The sequence below is a fragment of the Caretta caretta genome, chromosome 17 (genome assembly GCF_965140235.1).
Source record: "Caretta caretta isolate rCarCar2 chromosome 17, rCarCar1.hap1, whole genome shotgun sequence".
Classification (NCBI taxonomy): Eukaryota; Metazoa; Chordata; order Testudines; family Cheloniidae; genus Caretta; species Caretta caretta.
In genome coordinates this window covers 4,983,618-5,002,997 of record NC_134222.1, presented here as the reverse complement: position 1 = coordinate 5,002,997, position 19,380 = coordinate 4,983,618, and the positions used below count along the sequence as shown (strand labels likewise).

Genomic DNA, 19,380 nt, shown 5'->3' with positions numbered 1-19,380 from the left:
AATGTGGCAAAAATGTACTGCCGCGCCCCTTCCTCAGTTGGCCCCCCGTCCTGTGCACAGAGCAGTGTGTGTTATGTGTTTACTATACACCCGGCATCGTGTAAAATGCAGGCGGGGGCATGGTGTGCACGTGGCAGGAGTTTGGGTGGATGGCGTAGCCTGTAGCGAGCCCTCCGGCCGCTCCCCTGCCCATGGGGCAGGTTAATCTCCGCAGAAGCCTGGTCTGGACAAACCTCAGGTGAAAGCCCGTGTTGCCCCCGCTTCGCACTACATGCCAGGGAGTTGTGGCCCAGGGGAGCCTCCATACCTCCCCCCAACACCCCGCCCTCCGGCAGCTCCTTGGGCTCGTTCCACCCTTCAGGAGCTATGTCCTGTGGGGGCCTCCGTCCCTCGCCAGTAACGGTCGCCTCCCTCGACGGTTGGCCAGGGCTCCGCGGCCACGAGCTGCCAAGTGGGGACCGAGGTATTGTGGGGGGCGGATTGGAGAGGGGGTCGGGATGGAGGAGTGAGGCGAAGAGGGGCCTGTAGCGGTCAACGGTTGTGCGGGGGTAAGGGGGAGGCGTGCCGGGTGTTTGCTGGCCTGAAGCCAGGTCAGGTGAGGGAGGGAGTGCTTAGTGCGGGCCCACGGGGTGGTGGGGGTGTAGGGCGGGAGTGCGGGATGCATGGGGTGGTGGGGTATAGGGTGGGGGTGCTGAGTGCGGGGCACGCGGGGTGTGGGGGTGTAGGGCGGGGGTGCTGAATGCGGGGCACGCGAGGTAGGGGATGTAGGGCGGGAGTGCGGGGGATGTAGGGTGAGGGTGCTGAGTGCGGGGCACGCGGGGTGGTGGGGTGTAGGGCGGGGGTGCTGAGGGCGGGGTGGGGGGGTGTAGGGTGCGGGGCACGCGGGGTGGGGAAGAAGGCGGGAGTGCTGAGTGCGGGGCGCGCGCGGTGGTGGGGTGTAGGGCGGGGGTGCTGAGTGCGGGGGGGGTGTAGGGTGCGGGTCACGCGGGGTGGGGGATGAAGGCGGGAGTGCTGAGTGCGGGGCGCGCGAGGTGGTGGGGTGTAGGACGGGGGTGAAGGTAGGGCACGCGGGATGGTGGGGTGTATGGGAGTCTGTTGCGTGCGGCCGCGGTGAGTAGGGGATAAAAGGGGGACGAAGTGCTGAATACGGGATGCACCAGGTGCGGGGAAGGTGCTGAGTGCCCTGTGATTAGAAGCGTTTGGGGGCTCTGGCTGTGAGCAGAAGGCAGCCAGTAACTGTAGCCTGTTTTACTCGCTCTGTACTGTCCTTATCCAGAGCCCTGTGATCCTGTAGGTCTGTGCACCTCTCAGGGCTAGGATCATTCCCTTAGATGGACTCTGACCATTGCTTCAGCGGGGTCCTCTTAAATTCTGTCTCACTACCATTGTTTACCCCCGCACACAGTTCAGTCTATTTCCATTATGATGCCACGGGGTCCAATAAGCAAAGTCTCTAATGAGTACATTCGAACCTTCTGTGTAGACCATATTTTCATGTGGGTTTGTTATTATCAGCTGAACTGCAGATGAGCCCATTAGAGTGAGCTTTCCGAGCTCTATCCTTGCCCTTTCTCTATTTCGCGATGAAGAAGCAGTCGCTTAGTAGTGATTATTATAGCTATTAAGCTATTTGAATCTAAAATAAGTGGATTGTACCATTGCATTTTCTAGCTGTGACCTTGGTTCAGTATAATTTATTAATCTGTTTCTCTGAAACAGGATGGCTCATTCTGTCCCTCTCCCCATACCTTGTCCAGTCCAGCTTGGTACTATCAAAAATGATTCATTGGAAGCTCAACTGCACGAATATGTTAAACAAGGAAACTATGTTAAAGTGAAAAAAATCCTGAAAAAAGGTAAGAGCCGAATTTAGACAAGTGTTGCAAATATCATGATCTTTTGTATTTTTGACAATGGATGATGCTTTCTTTGTGTTAGGAAATTAGGGTGCCATATGAAAAGCTTACTCCATTTTTGTGATTGATGTACATATTTGGCTGTATGGCACATGGCATTAGTTATTTATTGCAGCCACAAAACAGGTATGAACTGAAAAGTGATAAGTGGAATAGAAAGTTATGTAGTTGAATATAGAACCAGTTAATTAGAATGCTGAGGCTGTAATTTTGAAGAATTGTGGAAGTCACATTTTAGGAGGAAATATAGGTATATGCCTATAAATTTACAGCATATTGGTTCAAACTGAAAAGCATTTCATGTCTAGTTTATTTCTCTGTAATTTTCGGCAGCCTGGTGATACCCTATATGCGAATGTAAATATTTTGCAGATGGTCTAATACTTGACATCTCTTTATTTTGCTATTATTAAAAAAAAACATTGCTTCTGTATTTTCTATCCAAAATCTGACGTTCCTAATACTGGATGTTTACAGTCGTACCGTATCCAAATAGTGTACGGATATTGAAATAGAGAGATGCACAGGGGAAAAACAGGGAGTTTATTCACCCCATAACCAGTTTTAGTGGCTTCAGTGAACTTGAGAAACATAACTGTATTAATACTAAGGGGAGCGACATGTGTAGGTACGCCTCAACGGCAAAGCTAGAGAGGCTCGAAAAGCAAACAACCCAGTTGATAATATATGGTCCATTATTGCCAGTGACTTTGGAGTGCGGGGTGGTAAGCAGTTGGGCCAATGTTAAGAAAACAGTACCTAATGGGAGGAGAGACTAACAGGGATCTCTGGGGAACAGACGTCATTGCTTTAAGAGTGGATTGCTTACTACCAACATCGCTTCTGAAGCACGTCACCACTTTTGGCTCTTGCAATGCGTGCTTCTTGTGCGAAACTGTTCCAATGCGTCCTTCCTACGTAGCCAGTTCCAGTTTGTTAGTCCCGCCTCTATGAGTACGAGCTATGGAAGAAATATCTGATTGCCTGAAGGGGCGTTCCTCTGTTAATTAGAAGAAGTGATTGGTGAAATTCGGGAAAACGTTTATTTGTAATAGAAGCTAAAGAGAGGGCATTTAAAAAAGTTTCTTCAGCTGTTAAGTGCCACAATGAGACATGCACTGAGATATACTGTTTGTCAGTCTCGCTGTCTGTGATCATAGTGAGATTTGATGTATTAAATTACACACTGTAACCACAAAAAATAGGCGTTTAAGGCTGGGTGTGTAGCCGTGGGAGGTTGCTTTTAGACTATACTATCGGGGTCATTTCTATAGTAGATAAGTGTACTTGAAAGTGATGGCTGTTGCTAACCTTAAGGATGTATTAAAGTGTACTTTGTGAACCTGAATATAGCTATTCTATGAATAACATACTCTCAATATCTGTACTATGACCTATCAGCCTTTTACCCCCAATCAGGAATATTACAGATTATGTATTCCTTACACCGTCCGATCCTAAAACAAACTTCACACCCCTTGTATGTTATTTCCTGATAACAAGTAACTTCTATGCTTCTACTCTGTACCATTAACTTTTTTTAAACATCTTAATTTTTTTTAAATTTGCTTTGGTATAGTTGTTCTCTATTATTGATGATCTTTCCTTCTCTCTGGGGAAGTAGGATGGATAGAACACAGACTGGTTAGTCTGTATAAACTAAATTAAAAAAACAGTTTTTGTGAAGTTGGTGTTTAGCTTTGTTTTTGATGTGTATATTTAGATAAGGGATGTAGGGATTGTAACTAATATTATTATTTCTGTAGTGGGGGAGGATGGGGGTGTTTTTCAGTGAGTTTTCTAATAGCCTGAGAGAAGAAAATGCAGTGTAAAAATACAACAGTTTTTATTTAGTAATTGCTAAGAGTTCTTGAACCTCTTATTCCACTTTTTTATGCAGTGTCCCTCTCTTTTGTCCTCCCTCCCATTCTATTTCAAAGGCGCATGGATTATATTAATTCTGCAAATTCTCTCCCCTTTCCCCTTTTTCTTCTTTTCTCCACCCTCTCCCCCTTTTCGAGTAGCTCCTATTTCCACTCCTAATGCTCTGCCAGTTGGTTGGTATACAACTTTCTCGGAGCCCTTAGTGCAGACCCTCAGGTGGAAGTGAGGGAGGAGAAAAATGGGGCCTACAAAACCCCTGGCAGGTAAGGGGACTGGGAGAGCTTGACTTGGGAAGGAGGGAGGAATGGGGAAGAAGAGTGGAATGGGGTGCACACAGTCTCTACAGTAGTGGAGAGAATGGGGGCCCTGGAATGGAGCGAAGGGATAAGTGGAAGTACACAGAACCCGTAGTGGTATGGAGATTGGAGGAACCTGGCATGGGGGAAATGGAGGGTACACAGAGCCCCTGCCATGGGGAAGTGGGAATGGGGGTGAGAACAGAGCTCTTGGTGTGGGAGGAAATGTGGGGAACTTGGTATGGGGAGAATAAGGGTACAGAGATTCTCTCTTAAGGTATGAATTTGGGGGAATTTCAGGGAGTCCCTAAAAACAGTGGGATGGGACCGGGCACATAGGGAGCTTGTTGGAGGGAATTGAGGGGTGCTAGGAGCCCTTGGGGTGGGCAGTAAACTCGACTTGCACAAACTACAAAGTGTGTTCCCCACACTTCTGTGAAGAATATGGACATCTGTTGACAAAGAGGCTCTGTTTGCAAAAGGTACTATTCATTTTCTTTCATGACCACTTGTTTTAAAAATATGAGTAATTAAGAGGTTAATCAGGGCAGACGGGGATTGGCAAGTAGGGAGGATGTCTTTGCAGGAGAAAGGGCCGGCGCTTAGCTAGAGATGTGCTATCGAAAGGGACTGCTAGGAGGACGACTTTTAAATTGTTTTCTTCCAAGCGTGATGTGAATAGGCGGGGTTGCTGTAATACAGCTGCTGTCTGTCGCTGATGCCCGTTGCTTGTTCCCGCTGGAGAAGCGGTAGGAAGAGAGCACAGATTGGGTGGTTTGTCTGTATTAACTGAATGAATGAAAAAGGAAAAGGAGTACTTGTGGCACCTTAGAGACTAACCAATTTATTTGAGCATGAGCTTTCGTGAGCTACAGCTCACTTCATCAGATGTTTACCGTGGAAACTGCAGCAGACTTTATATACACACAGAAATCATGAAACAATACCTCCTCCCACCCCACTGTCCTGCTGGTAATAGCTTATCTAAAGTGATCAACAGGTGGGCCATTTCCAGCACAAATCCAGGTTTTCACTTTAGATAAGCTATTACCAGCAGGACAGTGGGGTGGGAGGAGGTATTGTTTCATGATTTCTGTGTGTATATAAAGTCTGCTGCAGTTTCCACGGTAAACATCTGATGAAGTGAGCTGTAGCTCACGAAAGCTCATGCTCAAATAAATTGGTTAGTCTCTAAGGTGCCACAAGTACTCCTTTTCTTTTTGCGAATACAGACTAACACGGCTGTTCCTCTGAAACCTGAATGAATGAAAAAGCTTTAAAATATTACTTTTAAAATTATGCTTTAGGAAGTTTATAATAGCTGGGTTTGTTTCTAAATCTATACAATACTTAGTTTTCTGTGCGTTGTTGTGAGGCGTTTGTTTCCCCCCCCCCACACTTTTTTTTGTGGTGTGGCATTTTGAAAGCCAGTTTAGAAATTAGTGGGTATTGAGTGTCCAAATCACTTGGATGGCTTTGAAAATTCTCCCCAAAGCAGCTTTAAGTCTTTGCCTTTTTCCAGGAGAGAGACTGCAGTTAAATACCTGTGATCCCGCTACAGATTAATTCTAACACAATACTCTCCAGGGAGGCAAACGTATAAAGTACTTGACTCCGATGTCAGCTCTCTCTAGATTTGATTTAAGAACATTTGGATCGGTTTGCTAACAGTTATTGACATTTATATTGCTATGAATTATGTGTGCTGCTGTTTCAAGAGGAAAAATTGTGGCGATATACTTGCAAAACTAGAGACTTGCTGTCTTCTGGATACACCGTACACGACCTTGAGGAATTGTGCAGAGCGGAACAACTGAACCAAATCCCGCCGCTCTGTCTCCACTTTGCAGCACTTTGAGGTTGCACTAGTACGACGTAGCAGCGCCGAGTTTCTAATCTTCTGGTAGGGTGCTCCCACCCTGTCCGCCGAGGCCCCGCCCACAATGCCCCACTCCCGGCTCTAGCCTTCCGCAGGGCGCGCTGCGCCTTGCCTTAACCCCCCGCGAGCGCCTCCTGAAGCTGATCTGGGCGGCGGAAGGCACTGATTGGCGAGGCCAGCCAGCGGGCAGGAGACGCTGGGGGGAGGGAGAGGAGTTGATGGGGGGGGGGGTGCCGGTGGGTGCTAATTAGCCACTTTTTTTCCCCCTGGATGCTCCAGCCTTGGAGCGCCCTCAGAGTCGGCACCTCCCACCGGTAACGTGAAACATGAAGTCTTTAGGGCAGACGAACTCGAGAGAAACAGCTGCAGAGCACGGTAGATAGAGCTCTGTCTGTGTCGGGCTCTGCCTGACAGACAAACGTTCACTGTAACGTCACGTGGGAGCGAAGAGCCTGTGAGAAGTATCGCAGTTTCAGGAAGTAAAAGCAAGAGGGTTTGATTGGTTGCTAGGAGCTCCACATGCTAATCAGGAGACGTGTTTCTGTAAATAGCGACATAAAAATCTTCTAATGTTCAGCGTTCTAAAGCTGTCTGAATTGTGCTTTAATGAAAGGGGCACTTGGTTTCAGAGTTTTGTCCTGTAGTTTGGTAAGGGTGAAAGCTGTTGTATGAAAACATTCACCATGACAAGAAACCTTGTGCTTATTCGCTTGGGTGTGTAGCCGAGGAGTATTTTGTTAAGACTATACTTTCAGGGATCATTTCTATAGTTTGTAACTAGAGAAGTGTAGCCGAAAGTGTCCGACCTCGCTAACCACGAGGAGGAGTTAAAGTGTTCTCTTCTGAGCGTGAAGCGAGCAGACAGTGTTGCTTTATTGCAGCTGCTGTCTGTTATTGATGACCGTTCCTTCTTCCTTTTGGAAGCTGGGAGGGAGAGAACACAGACTGAGTGGTTAGCTCTTATAAAGCAAGTTTAAAATTAGTTTTTTAGAACTCTTACTTTTTGTAATATGGCACTGTTTATGATGCTGGTTTAGGGTATTTTTAATAGTAAATCTTAAGATTTATTTTGGAAGGTTTCTGGTAGGGTTTGAAACAGAAGTAAAAGGAGTGTGAGAAATACTGTTTTAAAGATTTCTTATCTAAAATTTCTTTATGCTGCTATATTTTTTTTTGTTAGAATCTATTTCAGAATTTAGGTAGGGGCCTGATTCTGCAAGTTCTCTTCTTTTTTCTTTTTTCTCTTCTCCCCTCTTTTATTCTGAAAGCACATATTTTCACTTCTTCTGCTCTGGCAGTTGGCTGGTGCGTGGTTTGCTCTCCATGGAGTCGGTAGAGTGTGGAATGGGGAGAAAGGAGGCTTAAGAGTCCCTGCCATTGGGAAGAATGGAGGACCCTGCTGTGGGTGGATAGCAAGCACACAGAACCCTGGAATGGGTGGAGGAGACAATGAAGGGCATGGGGGGAAGGGATTTACATATGTTAACATCTCCCTCACCCCCTGGGTGTTTTCCTTCCTTATTTCTTCTCTTTTCTATCTGAAGTAAATGAAAAATCCACACCCCTGAGTGACTTAGCTGAGCTGACCTAAACCCTGGTGTAGACTGTGCTAGTTGGAGAAGCGGGAGGGGAGAGCACAGAGGGAGTGAAAGGAGGTTTTTTAGTGTTCCTGAAATCTAGTTATGGGGAAGCTTAGCTATAATAGCTTTATTTAGAAGCTTGTATAATGCTTAGGTGCTGGTAGTTTGGTTTTCTTTTTGCTGAGTGGGTTTTGAGTAAATCATTAGTTTACTTGATTTCTTTCATAATCTGAAGGGGCTTGAGGATCTAAATCCTTCTACTCTCCCTGTCCCCCATGTGAAGGGGAACAGCCTCAATCTTTTGTCTTACTCTGCTTTGTAGTAGAAAGATACTCTATTTAAATAGTCATTATCCATTTAGGTCAATCCTTATGCTGAATGGGGGGCAGGAGGGTGTATAAATCATTTGAGACTCTTGCGCCATGCCCTGTGTGGCCTGTGTTTTTCTTTGTTTTAAAATGAGACTATCTAGTTTTTATGTAAATATATTTGGGTAGTTTCACTCATATTTATATTGCAGTGAATTTCATGTGCTCTTGTCTCACGGCAGACATGGGAAAAAAACCCTGTGGCAATGGACTTTGCAAAATTATACACTAGTGGTTCTCAACTTGTGGCCCAATCAGCATACAGCTGTGGCTCATGTGGCATCCTCAGGGCCATACAGGTAGTATATATATTTTGTGGAGGTGGCTCACATAACACAGAAAAAGCTGCATATGAAGCCCATAATGGTAAATAGGGTGAGACCCAGAAGATATCTTCTTTCCAAGCAGGGATTGTGCAGGGAGGAACAACAGACTTAGTGCAGCTGTGTTGTCTCTATCTGTTAGCATTGAAATGGTTCAGAATGCCTTGGTTCAAGTGGCACCAGTTCTAAGAGTAAGGGTGATTTAATGCAGTTGTTCTGAACCAGGGGTATGCAATGGTCTTCCAGGGGGTATATCATCTCTTCTAGATACTTGCCTAGTTTTACAATAGGCTACATAGAAAGCATTAGTGAATTTGTAACAAATTAAAATTCATACAGTGACTTGTTTATACTGTTCTCTATGCTATACACTGAAATGTAAGTACAATATTTATATTTCAGTTGATTTATTTTTACATGGTAAAAATGAGAACATAAAAATTTTTTCAGTAATAGCGTGCTGAGTTTTGACACTTTCGTATTATGTCTGATTTTGTAAGCAAGTAGTTTTAAGTGAGGTGAAACTTGGGGGTATGCAAGAGAAGTCTGACTCCTGAAAGGGGTACAGTTGTCTGTAAAGGTTGAGAGACACTGATTTAGTGCAGTACCACCAGTAACATGGAACCCTACAAAATTTCAGTGCAGATGAATTTGAGAGCAAAGGAGAGAGCAACAGCTGCAGAGTATCCTAGAAAGGGCGGTACTGTTGGCATTGTCTGTGCCTGACAAGCTGTCATGTGGTACAGAGGAGCCTGTGAGAAGTATCGCAGTTTCAGGAAGTAAAAGCAAGAGGGTTTGATTGGTTGCTAGGAGCTCCACATGCTAATCAGGAGACGTGTTTCTGTAAATAGCGACATAAAAATCTTCTAATGTTCAGCGTTCTAAAGCTGTCTGAATTGTGCTTTAATGAAAGGGGCACTTGGTTTCAGAGTTTTGTCCTGTAGTTTGGTAAGGGTGAAAGCTGTTGTATGAAAACATTCACCATGACAAGAAACCTTGTGCTTATTCGCCTGGGTGTGTAGCCGAGGAGTATTTTGTTAAGACTATACTTTCAGGGATCATTTCTATAGTTTGTAACTAGAGAAGTGTAGCCGAAAGTGTCCGACCTCGCTAACCACGAGGAGGAGTTAAAGTGTTCTCTTCTGAGCGTGAAGCGAGCAGACAGTGTTGCTTTATTGCAGCTGCTGTCTGTTATTGATGACCGTTCCTTCTTCCTTTTGGAAGCTGGGAGGGAGAGAACACAGACTGAGTGGTTAGCTCTTATAAAGCAAGTTTAAAATTAGTTTTTTAGAACTCTTACTTTTTGTAATATGGCACTGTTTATGATGCTGGTTTAGGGTATTTTTAAATCTTAATTTTATTATAGAAGGTTTTTTTATTCAGTAGTTACTGAAAGAATTCTAAAGTTCTTTTATGCTGCTGTATCTCTTTTTTGCTATAATCTATTTCAGAATTTAGGTAGGGGCCCGATTCTGCAAGTTCTCTTCCTTTTCTACTTTTTTCTCTGCTCTTCTCTTCTGTCCTTCCCCCCCCCTTTTTTTTTTCTGCAAGTCTGTATTTTCATTTCTACTGCTCTGGCGGTTGGTTGGTACATCAAAAGCACTAGTGAAGTTGTAACAAATTTCATACAATGACTTGTTTATACTGAATATAAAAACAGCCATATTGGGTCATACCAAATATCCATCTAGCCCAGTATCTGGTCTTCCGACAGTGGCCAGTGCCGCAGGGGGAATAAACAGAACAGGTAATCATCAAGTGATCCATCCACTGTCGACCATTCCCAGCTTCTGGCAAACAGAGGCTACGGACACCATCCCTGCCCACCCTGGCTAATAGCCATTGATAGACTTATCCTCCGTGAATTTATCTAGTTGTTTTTTGAACCCTGGTATAGTCTTGGCCTTCACAACATTCTCTGGCAAGGAGTTCCACAGGTTGACTGCATTGTGTGAAAAAATACTTCCTTTTGTTTGTTTTAAACCTGCTGCCTATTAATTTCATTTGGTGACCCCCTAGTTCTTGTGTTATGAGAAGGAGTAAATAACACGTATTTACTTTCTCCACAGCAGTCATGATTTTCTAGACCTCTAAAATATCCCCCCTTAGTTGTCTTTTTTCCAAGCTCAAAAGTCCCAATTTTATTAATCTCTCCTAATATGGCAAACGCTCCATACCCCTAATATTTTTTGTTACCCTTTTCTGAACCTTTTCCAATTCCAATATATCTTTTTTGAGATGGGACGACCACGTCTGCATGCAGTATTCAAGATGTGGGCGTACCATGGATTTATATAGAGGTAATATGATATTTTCTGTCTTATCTATCCCTTTCTTAATGATTCCCAAGATTCTATTCGGTTTTTTGACTGCCACTGCACATTGAGTGGATGTTTTCAGAGAACTATCCATAATGATTCCAAGATCTCTTTCTTGAGTGGTAACAGCTAATTTAGACCCCATCATTTTATACATATAGTTGGGATTATGTTTTCCAATATGCATTACTTTGCATTTATCAACATTTAATTTCATCTGCCATTTTGTTGCCCAGTCACCCAGTTTTGAGACATCCTTTTGTAGCTCTTCAGTCTGCCTGAGACTTAACTATCTTGAATAGTTTTGTATCATCTGCAAATTTTGCCACCTCACTGTTTACCCCTTTTTCCAGATCATCTATGAATATGTTGAATAGGACTGGACCCAGTACAGACTCCTGGGGAACACCGTTATTTACCTTTCTCCATCCTGAAAACTGACCATTTATTCCTACCCTTTGTTTCCTATCTTTTAACCAGTTACCAATCCGTGCGAGGATGTTCCCTCTTATCCCAAGATTGCTTGCTTTGCTTAATAGCCTTTAGTGAGGAACCTTGTCAAAGGCTTTCTGAAAATCTAAATACACTATATTCACTGGATCCTCCTTGTCCACAGGCTTGTTGACCCCCTCAAAGAATTCTAGTAGATTGGTGAGGCATGATTTCCCTTATCAAAAACCATGTTGACTATTCTCCAACAAATTACATTCATCTATGTGTCTGACAGTTTTGTTCTTTTCAACCAGTTTGCCCGGTACTGAAGTCAGGCTTACCGGCCTGTAATTGCCGGGGTCACCTCTGGAGCCCTTTTTAAAAATTGGTGTCACCTTAGCTATCCTCCAGTCATTTGGTACAGAAGCTGATTTAAATGCTAAGTTACAGACTACAGTTAGTAGTCCTGCAATTTCACATTTGAGTTCCTTCAGAACTCTTGGGTGAATACCATCTGGTCCTGGTGACTTATTACTGTTTAGTTTATCAATTTGTTCCAAAACGTCCTCTAATGACACCTCAATCTGGGACAGTTCCTCGGATTTGTCACCTAAAAAGAATGGCTCAGGTTTGGGAATCTCCCTCACATTCTCAACTGTGAAGACCGATGCAAAGAATTCATTTAAAAAAATGTAATGTGGATAAATGTAAAGTAATGCACATTGGAAAAAATAACCTCAACTATACATACAATACGATGGGGGCTAATTTAGCTACAACTAATCAGGAGAAAGATCTTGGAGTCATTGTGGATAGTTCTCTGAAGACATCTATGCAGTCTGCAGGGGCAGTCAAAAAAGCAAACGGGATGTTAGGAATCATTTAAAAAGGGATAGAGAATAAGATGGAAAAGAATATCTTCTGCCCTTATATAAATTCATGGTACGCCCACATCTTGAATACTGCGTACAGATGTGGTCTCCTCATCTCAAAAAAGATGTACTGGCATTAGAAAAGGTTCAGAAAAGGGCAACTAAAATGATTAGGGGTTTGGAACGGGTCCAATATGAGGAGAGAGTAAAGAGGCTAGGACTTTTCAGCTTGGAAAAGAGGAGACTAAGGGGGGATAGGATAGAGGTATATAAAATCATGAGCGGTGTGGAGAAAGTGAATAAGGAAAAGTTATGTACTTGTTCCCATAATATGAGAACTAGGGGCCACCAAATGAAATTAATGGGTAGCAGGTTTAAAACAAATAAAAGGAAGTTCTTCTTCACTCCCTCCCTCTCCTCATATGAGACGTGTTCCAAACCCTAATCATTTTAGTTGCCCTTTTCTGAACCTTTTCTAATGCCAGTATATGTTTTTTGAGATGAGGAGACCACTTATGTATGCAGTATTCAAGATGTGGGCATACCATGGATTTATATAAGGGCAATAAGATATTCTCCGTCTTATTCTCTATCCCTTTTTTAATGATTCCTAACATCCCGTTTGCTTTTTTGACTGCCCCTGCACACTGCATGGATGTCTTCAGAGAACTATCCATAATGACTCCAAGATCTTTCTCCTGATTAGTTGTAGTTAAATTAGCCCCCATCATATTTTATGTATAGTTGGGGTTATTTTTTCCATTGTGCATTACTTTACATTTATCCACATTAAATTTCATTTGCCATTTTGTTGCCCAATCACTTAGTTTGGTGAGATCTTTTTGAAGTTCTTCACAGTCTGCTTTGCTTAGCTATCTTGAGCGGTTTAGTATTGTCTGCAAACTTTGCAACCTCACTGTTTACCCCTTTCTCCAGGTCATTTATGAATAAGTTGAATAGGATTGGTCCTACGAGTGACCCTTGGGGAACACCACTAGTTACCCCTCTTCATTCTGAAAATTTACCATTTTTTCCTACCCTTTGTTCCCTGTCTTTTAACCAGTTCTCAATCCATGAAAGGATTTTATGTAGTTACCCTTTCTGAAATTAAATGGTACAGTATTGGGCCGCTGTGGTGTTTTCCCCGTTACAGGGATGTTAAATTTAATTATATTATGGTCACTATTACCAAACGGTCCAGCTATATTCAACTCTTGGACCTGATCCTGTGTTCCATTTAGGATTAAATCAAGAATTGCCTCTCCCCTTGTGGGTTCCAGGACTAGCTGCTCCAAGAAGCAGTCATTTAAGGTATCAAGAAACTTTATCTTTGCATTTTGTCCTGAGGTGATTTCTATCCAGTCAATATGTGGATAGTTGAAATCCCCCATTATTGAGTTTTTAATTTTAGTAGCCTCTCTAATCTACCTGAGCATTTTGCAGTTATTATCACCATTCTGGTCAGGTGGTCAGTAATATATCCCTACGGCTATATTTTTATTATTTGTGCTGAGTTGTGATACTTTTGTACTATGTTTTATTTTGTAAGCAACTAGGTTTTTAAGTGAGGTGAAACTTGGGGGTATGCAAGAGAAATCAGACTCCTGAAAGGGGTACAGTTGTCTGTAAAGGTTGAGAGCCACTGATTTAGTGCAGTACTACCGGTAACATGGAGGGGTGGATTAACTTTTTGTGGGCCCAGCGCCAAATATACTTGTGGGCTCCCATGGGGAAGGTGCAGGGGGGTGAGATAGTCAGTCTCCAGAGTGAAGGGCGGGCTGGGGGCAATGATGCACAGCGTGATGGGAGCAGCCCCGCTCTGCGCAGCCCAGCAGGAGGGCACCATTTACAAACCTGCAGCTGCCAGACACACACTGGCCTTCCCACCCCGGTGCTGCCAGCATGCCCCTTCCCTTTGAGGGCGGGCCCGCACCACACCGCCCCCCGTCCAGTACCCCACCCTTATGCCCAGCGCCCCCTCACCCAGAGACCTCCACCACAGATCTCTATGCCCAGCCGCCACTCATCCCAGAGACCTCCCCCACTGGCCTCCCACCACAACTGCACAGCACCCTGCACACCACACTGCTCACTCAGCGCCCCCCGCCCATAGACCTCACCACTGCCCACCACCTTCCACACAGTCCCATGATCACAGCTGCACAGCACCCCATATTCCTGAGGGGATTCTGCACCAAAAAATTAAAAATTCTGTGCACAATATTTTAAAATTCTGCAAATTTTATTTATCAATAAATAAAGGTGGAGGCTCCAACATGGCAGTGGGGAGTACAGGCCACTGGTTGCATGGAGGTGGGAGATTACCCTGCAGCCTCCCACCACGCCACCCCAAGATAGGAACTCGGCAGTGAGGCTGCACCTGACCCTGCCACAGTGCAAGGGCCAGGCCTGCCACAGAAACACCCTGGGGCCCTGCTCCCCTGTGCCAGGCGCACCAGGTGTGGGTGAGCAGGCTCAGCCCAGCAGCAGGATCCAAGTGCAGAAGGACTTAGTGTGGGGGGATCCAGGTGGGGATAAGAGAGTTCTCTGTGGGGCAGTCTGGGTGCACGTGGCTCAGTGGGAGATCTGGATGCACAGAAGCTCATTGGGGGGTTCCAGGTGCAGGGGCAGTGAGACTCTGCAGGGGATCCAGGTGAAGGTGTTTGGGGCTCAGCAGGGGGGTCTAGGTGCAGGGGAGGTGGGGTTCATTTGGGTGGGGGTCCAGGTGCAGGTGGTTGGGGCTCTGTGGGGAGGGTGTCTGGGGGGGCTCATCAGGGTGGTACAGATGCAGGGGAGGTGGGGCTTGTCAGGGTGACAGTTCGATGGGCCTGCTTAACAGGGGAGCCCCAGCTTCTGCCAAGGGGATGCCGCATACTGGGCTCCAGCTTTCCCCATCCCCTTCTCTTCCCCATCCCATGCCCCTTCCCCACCACTCCAGCTCCTCCTCATCCCACCCCCTTCCTCCCCCCTGCCTCTTTCCCCCAGCCCCCGTGTCCCTCCCGGCCCCGGTTCCCGATCTCCCTTCGCTTCCCCATCCCATGCCCCTTCCACACCCCTCCATCTCCTCCCCAGGCTTCGGGGACAGGGGGGAAACTGCCCCCCCAACACGAGCCGGTGGAGTGGAGCGGGTTCAGGCCGGGTCGCTCCACTTCCTGCCGCCGGTGATTGCAGGGCGAACCCGACCCCGACGCCGCTCTCATGGGGTGGCAGGAAGTGGAGAGATCCGGCCCTAGCCCGCTCCGCTCTACTTCCCTGGCTCCCGGACTTTGGGGGAGGGGAGAACTGCCCCCCCGCACTCACCAGTGGCGCGGCTGGGAGCCGGCGGAGCGGATTGGGACCAAGTTGCTACATTTCCTGCTGCCTGGTGAGTGGGGGCGGGCCCAACCCCTGCTGCAGTCCTCCAGGACGCACAGCTCAGGGGAGGAGGTTTTGGGGGGAAGGGACAGCGTGGGGGCGGGGCTGGGGTGGAGCAGGGGCGGGGGCAGCTTTCCTGGCCGGCTCAGCCGGCTGGGGGATTGGGCTGGCCGGGGCCCTTCTTAGTCTGGGCCCCGCGCCATGGTAAACCCGGTACTGGTAACATGGAACCCTACAAAATTTCAGTGCAGATGAATTTGAGAGCAAAGGAGAGAGCAACAGCTGCAGAGTATCCTAGAAAGGGCGGTACTGTTGGCATTGTCTGTGCCTGACAAGCTGTCATGTGGTACAGAGGAGCCTGTGAGAAGTATCGCAGTTTCAGGAAGTAAAAGCAAGAGGGTTTGATTGGTTGCTAGGAGCTCCACATGCTAATCAGGAGACGTGTTTCTGTAAATAGCGACATAAAAATCTTCTAATGTTCAGCGTTCTAAAGCTGTCTGAATTGTGCTTTAATGAAAGGGGCACTTGGTTTCAGAGTTTTGTCCTGTAGTTTGGTAAGGGTGAAAGCTGTTGTATGAAAACATTCACCATGACAAGAAACCTTGTGCTTATTCGCCTGGGTGTGTAGCCGAGGAGTATTTTGTTAAGACTATACTTTCAGGGATCATTTCTATAGTTTGTAACTAGAGAAGTGTAGCCGAAAGTGTCCGACCTCGCTAACCACGAGGAGGAGTTAAAGTGTTCTCTTCTGAGCGTGAAGCGAGCAGACAGTGTTGCTTTATTGCAGCTGCTGTCTGTTATTGATGACCGTTCCTTCTTCCTTTTGGAAGCTGGGAGGGAGAGAACACAGACTGAGTGGTTAGCTCTTTTATGTTGTTAGAAAAAAGAAAAAAAATTTTTTTTTTTAAATCTGCTGTGTGTGGTAGGTAACTTATCCCGGTGGTAGCTGTATGGTTCCCAGGATCTGAGAGACAAAGTGGGTGATGTAACGGCTGTAGCAACCAGGATCTGAGAGACAAAGTGGGTGATGTAACGGCTGTAGCTCACGAAAGCTCATGCTCAAATAAATTGGTTAGTCTCTAAGGTGCCACAAGTACTCCTTAACTATGGGAAAGGGACTGAGAGACTTTTTCCATTGGACCATATGAACTGGAACCATGAACTCACTGAATATTAAATCTCGCCAAATGAGGGTAAATCTATCCTCATAGAATATCAGGGTTGGAAGGGACTTCAGGAGGTCATCTAGTCCAACCCCCTGCTCAAAGCAGGACTAATCCCCCATAGTTGCCCCAGATCCCTTAAATGGTCCCCTCAAGGATTGAACTCACAACCCTGGGTTTAACAGGCTAATGCTCAAACCACTGAGCTATCCCTCCCCCCATCCACTCATTATACTCCACACCTGAACATAGCCATTATATGAACGACATACCCCCATATCTCAATGTCTGTACTTTGACACATTAACCTTTTACCCCCAATCAGGGATATTGTATTCTGTACGCCACCCATTCCTAAACCGAATTTCTCACCCCTTGATAATCTTTACCTTAATCCCTGATAACCAGAAACTTCTATGCTTAAACTCTGTACCGTTTTCTTTTTACTTCAACATCATCTTAGTAGAATTATTAAATCTCTTATTGGACAAACTTCAGTTGGTGAAAGAGACAAGCTTACACAAAACTCTTCTTCAGACTGTCACAACTAAATACAAGGTGGGACAGTTGTTTGGTAAGGAGTTATCATACATTGTAAGGGTATGTCTGCACTACGGAATAAGGTCGAATTTATAGAAGTCGGTTTTTTAGAAATCGGTTTTATATATTCGAGTGTGTGTCCCCCCACAGAAAATGCTCTAAGTGTATTAAGTGCATTAACTCGGCGGAGTGCTTCCACAGTACCGAGGCTAGAGACGACTTCCGGAGCATTGCACTGTGGATAGCTATCCCACAGTTCCCGCAGTCTCCGCTGCCCATTGGAATTCTGGGTTGAGATCCCAATGCCTGATGGGGCTAAAACATTGTCGCGGGTGGTTCTGGGTACATATCGTCAGGCCCCCGTTCCCTCCCTCCCTCCGTGAAAGCAAGGGCAGACAATCGTTTCGCGCCTTTTTTCCTGAGTTACCTGTGCAGACGCCATACCATGGCAAGCATGGAGCCCGCTCAGGTAACCGTCACCCTATGTCTCCTGGGTGCTGGCACACGTGGTACGGCTTTGCTACACAGTAGCAGCAACCCATTGCCTTCTCACAGCAGACGGTGCAGTACGACTGGTAGCCGTCCTCGTCGTGTCCGAGGTGCTCCTGGCCACGTCGGCTGGGAGCGCCTGGGCAGACATGGGCACAGGGACTAAATTTGGAGTGACTTGACCAGGTCATTCTCTTTAGTCCTGCAGTCAGTCCTATTGAACCGTCTTATGGTGAGCAGGCAGGTGATACGGATTGCTAGCAGTCGTACTGTACCATCTTCTGCCAGGCAGGCAAGAGATGAGGATGGCTAGCAGTCATATTATACCATCTTCTGCCAGGCAGGCAAGAGATGAGAATGGCTAGCAGTCGTACTGTACCATCTTCTGCTGAGCAGCCATGAGATGTGGATGGCATGCAGTCCTTCTGCACCATCTGCTGCCAGCCAAAGATGTAAAAGATAGATGGAGTGGATCAAAACAAGAAATAGACCAGATTTGTTTTGTACTCATTTGCCTCCTCCCCTGTCTAGGGGACTCATTCCTCTGGGTCACACTGCAGTCACTCACAGAGAAGGTGCAGCAAGGTAAATCTAGCCATGTATCAATCAGAGGCCAGGCTAACCTCCTCGTTCCAATAAGAACAATAACTTAGGTGCACCATTTCTTATTGGAACCCTCCGTGAAGTCCTGCCTGAAATACTCCTTGATGTAAAGACACCCCCTTTGTTGATTTTAGCTCCCTGAAGCCAACCCTGTAAGCCGTGTCGTCAGTCGCCCCTCCCTCCATCAGAGCAACGGCAGACAATCGTTCTGCGCCTTTTTTCTGTGCGGACGCCATACCAAGGCAAGCATGGAGGCCGCTCAGCTCACTTTGGCAATTAGGAGCACAATAAACACCACGCGCATTATCCAGCAGTATATGCAGCACCAGAACCGGGCAAAGCGATACCGGGCAAGGAGGCGACGTCAGCGCGGTCATGTGAGTGATCAGGACATGGACACAGATTTCTCTGAAAGCATGGGCCCTGCCAATGCATGCATCATGGTGCTAATGGGGCAGGTTCATGCTGTGGAACGCCGATTCTGGGCTCGGGAAACAAGCACAGACTGGTGGGACCGCATAGTGTTGCAGGTCTGGGACGATTCCCAGTGGCTGCGAAACTTTCGCATGCGTAAGGGCACTTTCATGGAACTTTGTGACTTGCTTTCTCCTGCCCTGAGGCGCATGAATACCAAGATGAGAGCAGCCCTCACAGTTGAGAAGCGAGTGGCGATAGCCCTGTGGAAGCTTGCAACGCCAGACAGCTACCGGTCAGTAGGGAATCAATTTGGAGTGGGCAAATCTACTGTGGGGGCTGATGTGATGCAAGTAGCCCACGCAATCAAAGATCTGCTGATATCAAGGGTAGTGACCCTGGGAAATGTGCAGGTCATAGTGGATGGGTTTGCTGCAATGGGATTCCCTAACTGTGGTGGGGCCATAGACGGAACCCATATCCCTAGCTTGGCACCGGAGCACCAAGCCGCCGAGTACATAAACCTCAAGGGGTACTTTTCGATAGTGCTGCAAGCTCTGGTGGATCACAAGGGACGTTTCACCAACATCAACGTGGGATGGCCGGGAAAGGTACATGACGCTCGCATCTTCAGGAACTCTGGTCTGTTTCAAAAGCTGCAGGAAGGGACTTTATTCCCAGACCAGAAAATAACTGTTGGGGATGTTGAAATGCCTATATGTATCCTTGGGGACCCAGCCTACCCCTTAATGTCATGGCTCATGAAGCCGTACACAGGCAGCCTGGACAGTAGTCAGGAGCTGTTCAACTACAGGCTGAGCAAGTGCAGAATGGTGGTAGAATGTGCATTTGGATGTTTAAAGGCGTGCTGGCGCAGTTTACTGACTCGGTTAGACCTCAGCAAAACCAATATTCCCACTGTTATTACTGCTTGCTGTGTGCTCCACAA

The 19,380-nt window shown here is 46.4% G+C and overlaps 1 protein-coding gene and 3 non-coding genes across 7 annotated transcripts in view; all 4 read left to right on the top strand.

Moving 5' to 3' along the window:
- Positions 1 to 382: 382 nt before the first annotated feature.
- TEX14 (testis expressed 14, intercellular bridge forming factor) overlaps positions 383 to 19,380 on the top strand; it is a 78,227-nt gene continuing 59,229 nt past the window's right edge. For 3 of the 4 annotated variants that reach the window (XM_075120659.1, XM_075120658.1, XM_075120656.1), the window contains exon 1: positions 15,062 to 15,232. In XM_075120659.1, the coding sequence (XP_074976760.1) occupies positions 15,067 to 15,232 (166 nt within the window). In that variant the 5' untranslated portion in view covers positions 15,062 to 15,066. Of the gene's footprint in view, positions 464 to 1,719; positions 1,857 to 15,061; positions 15,233 to 19,380 lie in introns of those variants that run through there. The other variant, XM_075120657.1, reaches the window with a different exon arrangement.
- On the top strand, positions 6,715 to 6,929 carry LOC125624178 (small nucleolar RNA U3). The gene has a single exon (XR_007353235.1). It is a non-coding gene; the product is annotated as a small nucleolar RNA U3 (small nucleolar RNA).
- LOC125624179 (small nucleolar RNA U3) lies at positions 9,286 to 9,500 on the top strand. Its single transcript, XR_007353236.1, has one exon. It is a non-coding gene; the product is annotated as a small nucleolar RNA U3 (small nucleolar RNA).
- LOC125624180 (small nucleolar RNA U3) lies at positions 15,868 to 16,082 on the top strand. The gene has a single exon (XR_007353237.2). It is a non-coding gene; the product is annotated as a small nucleolar RNA U3 (small nucleolar RNA).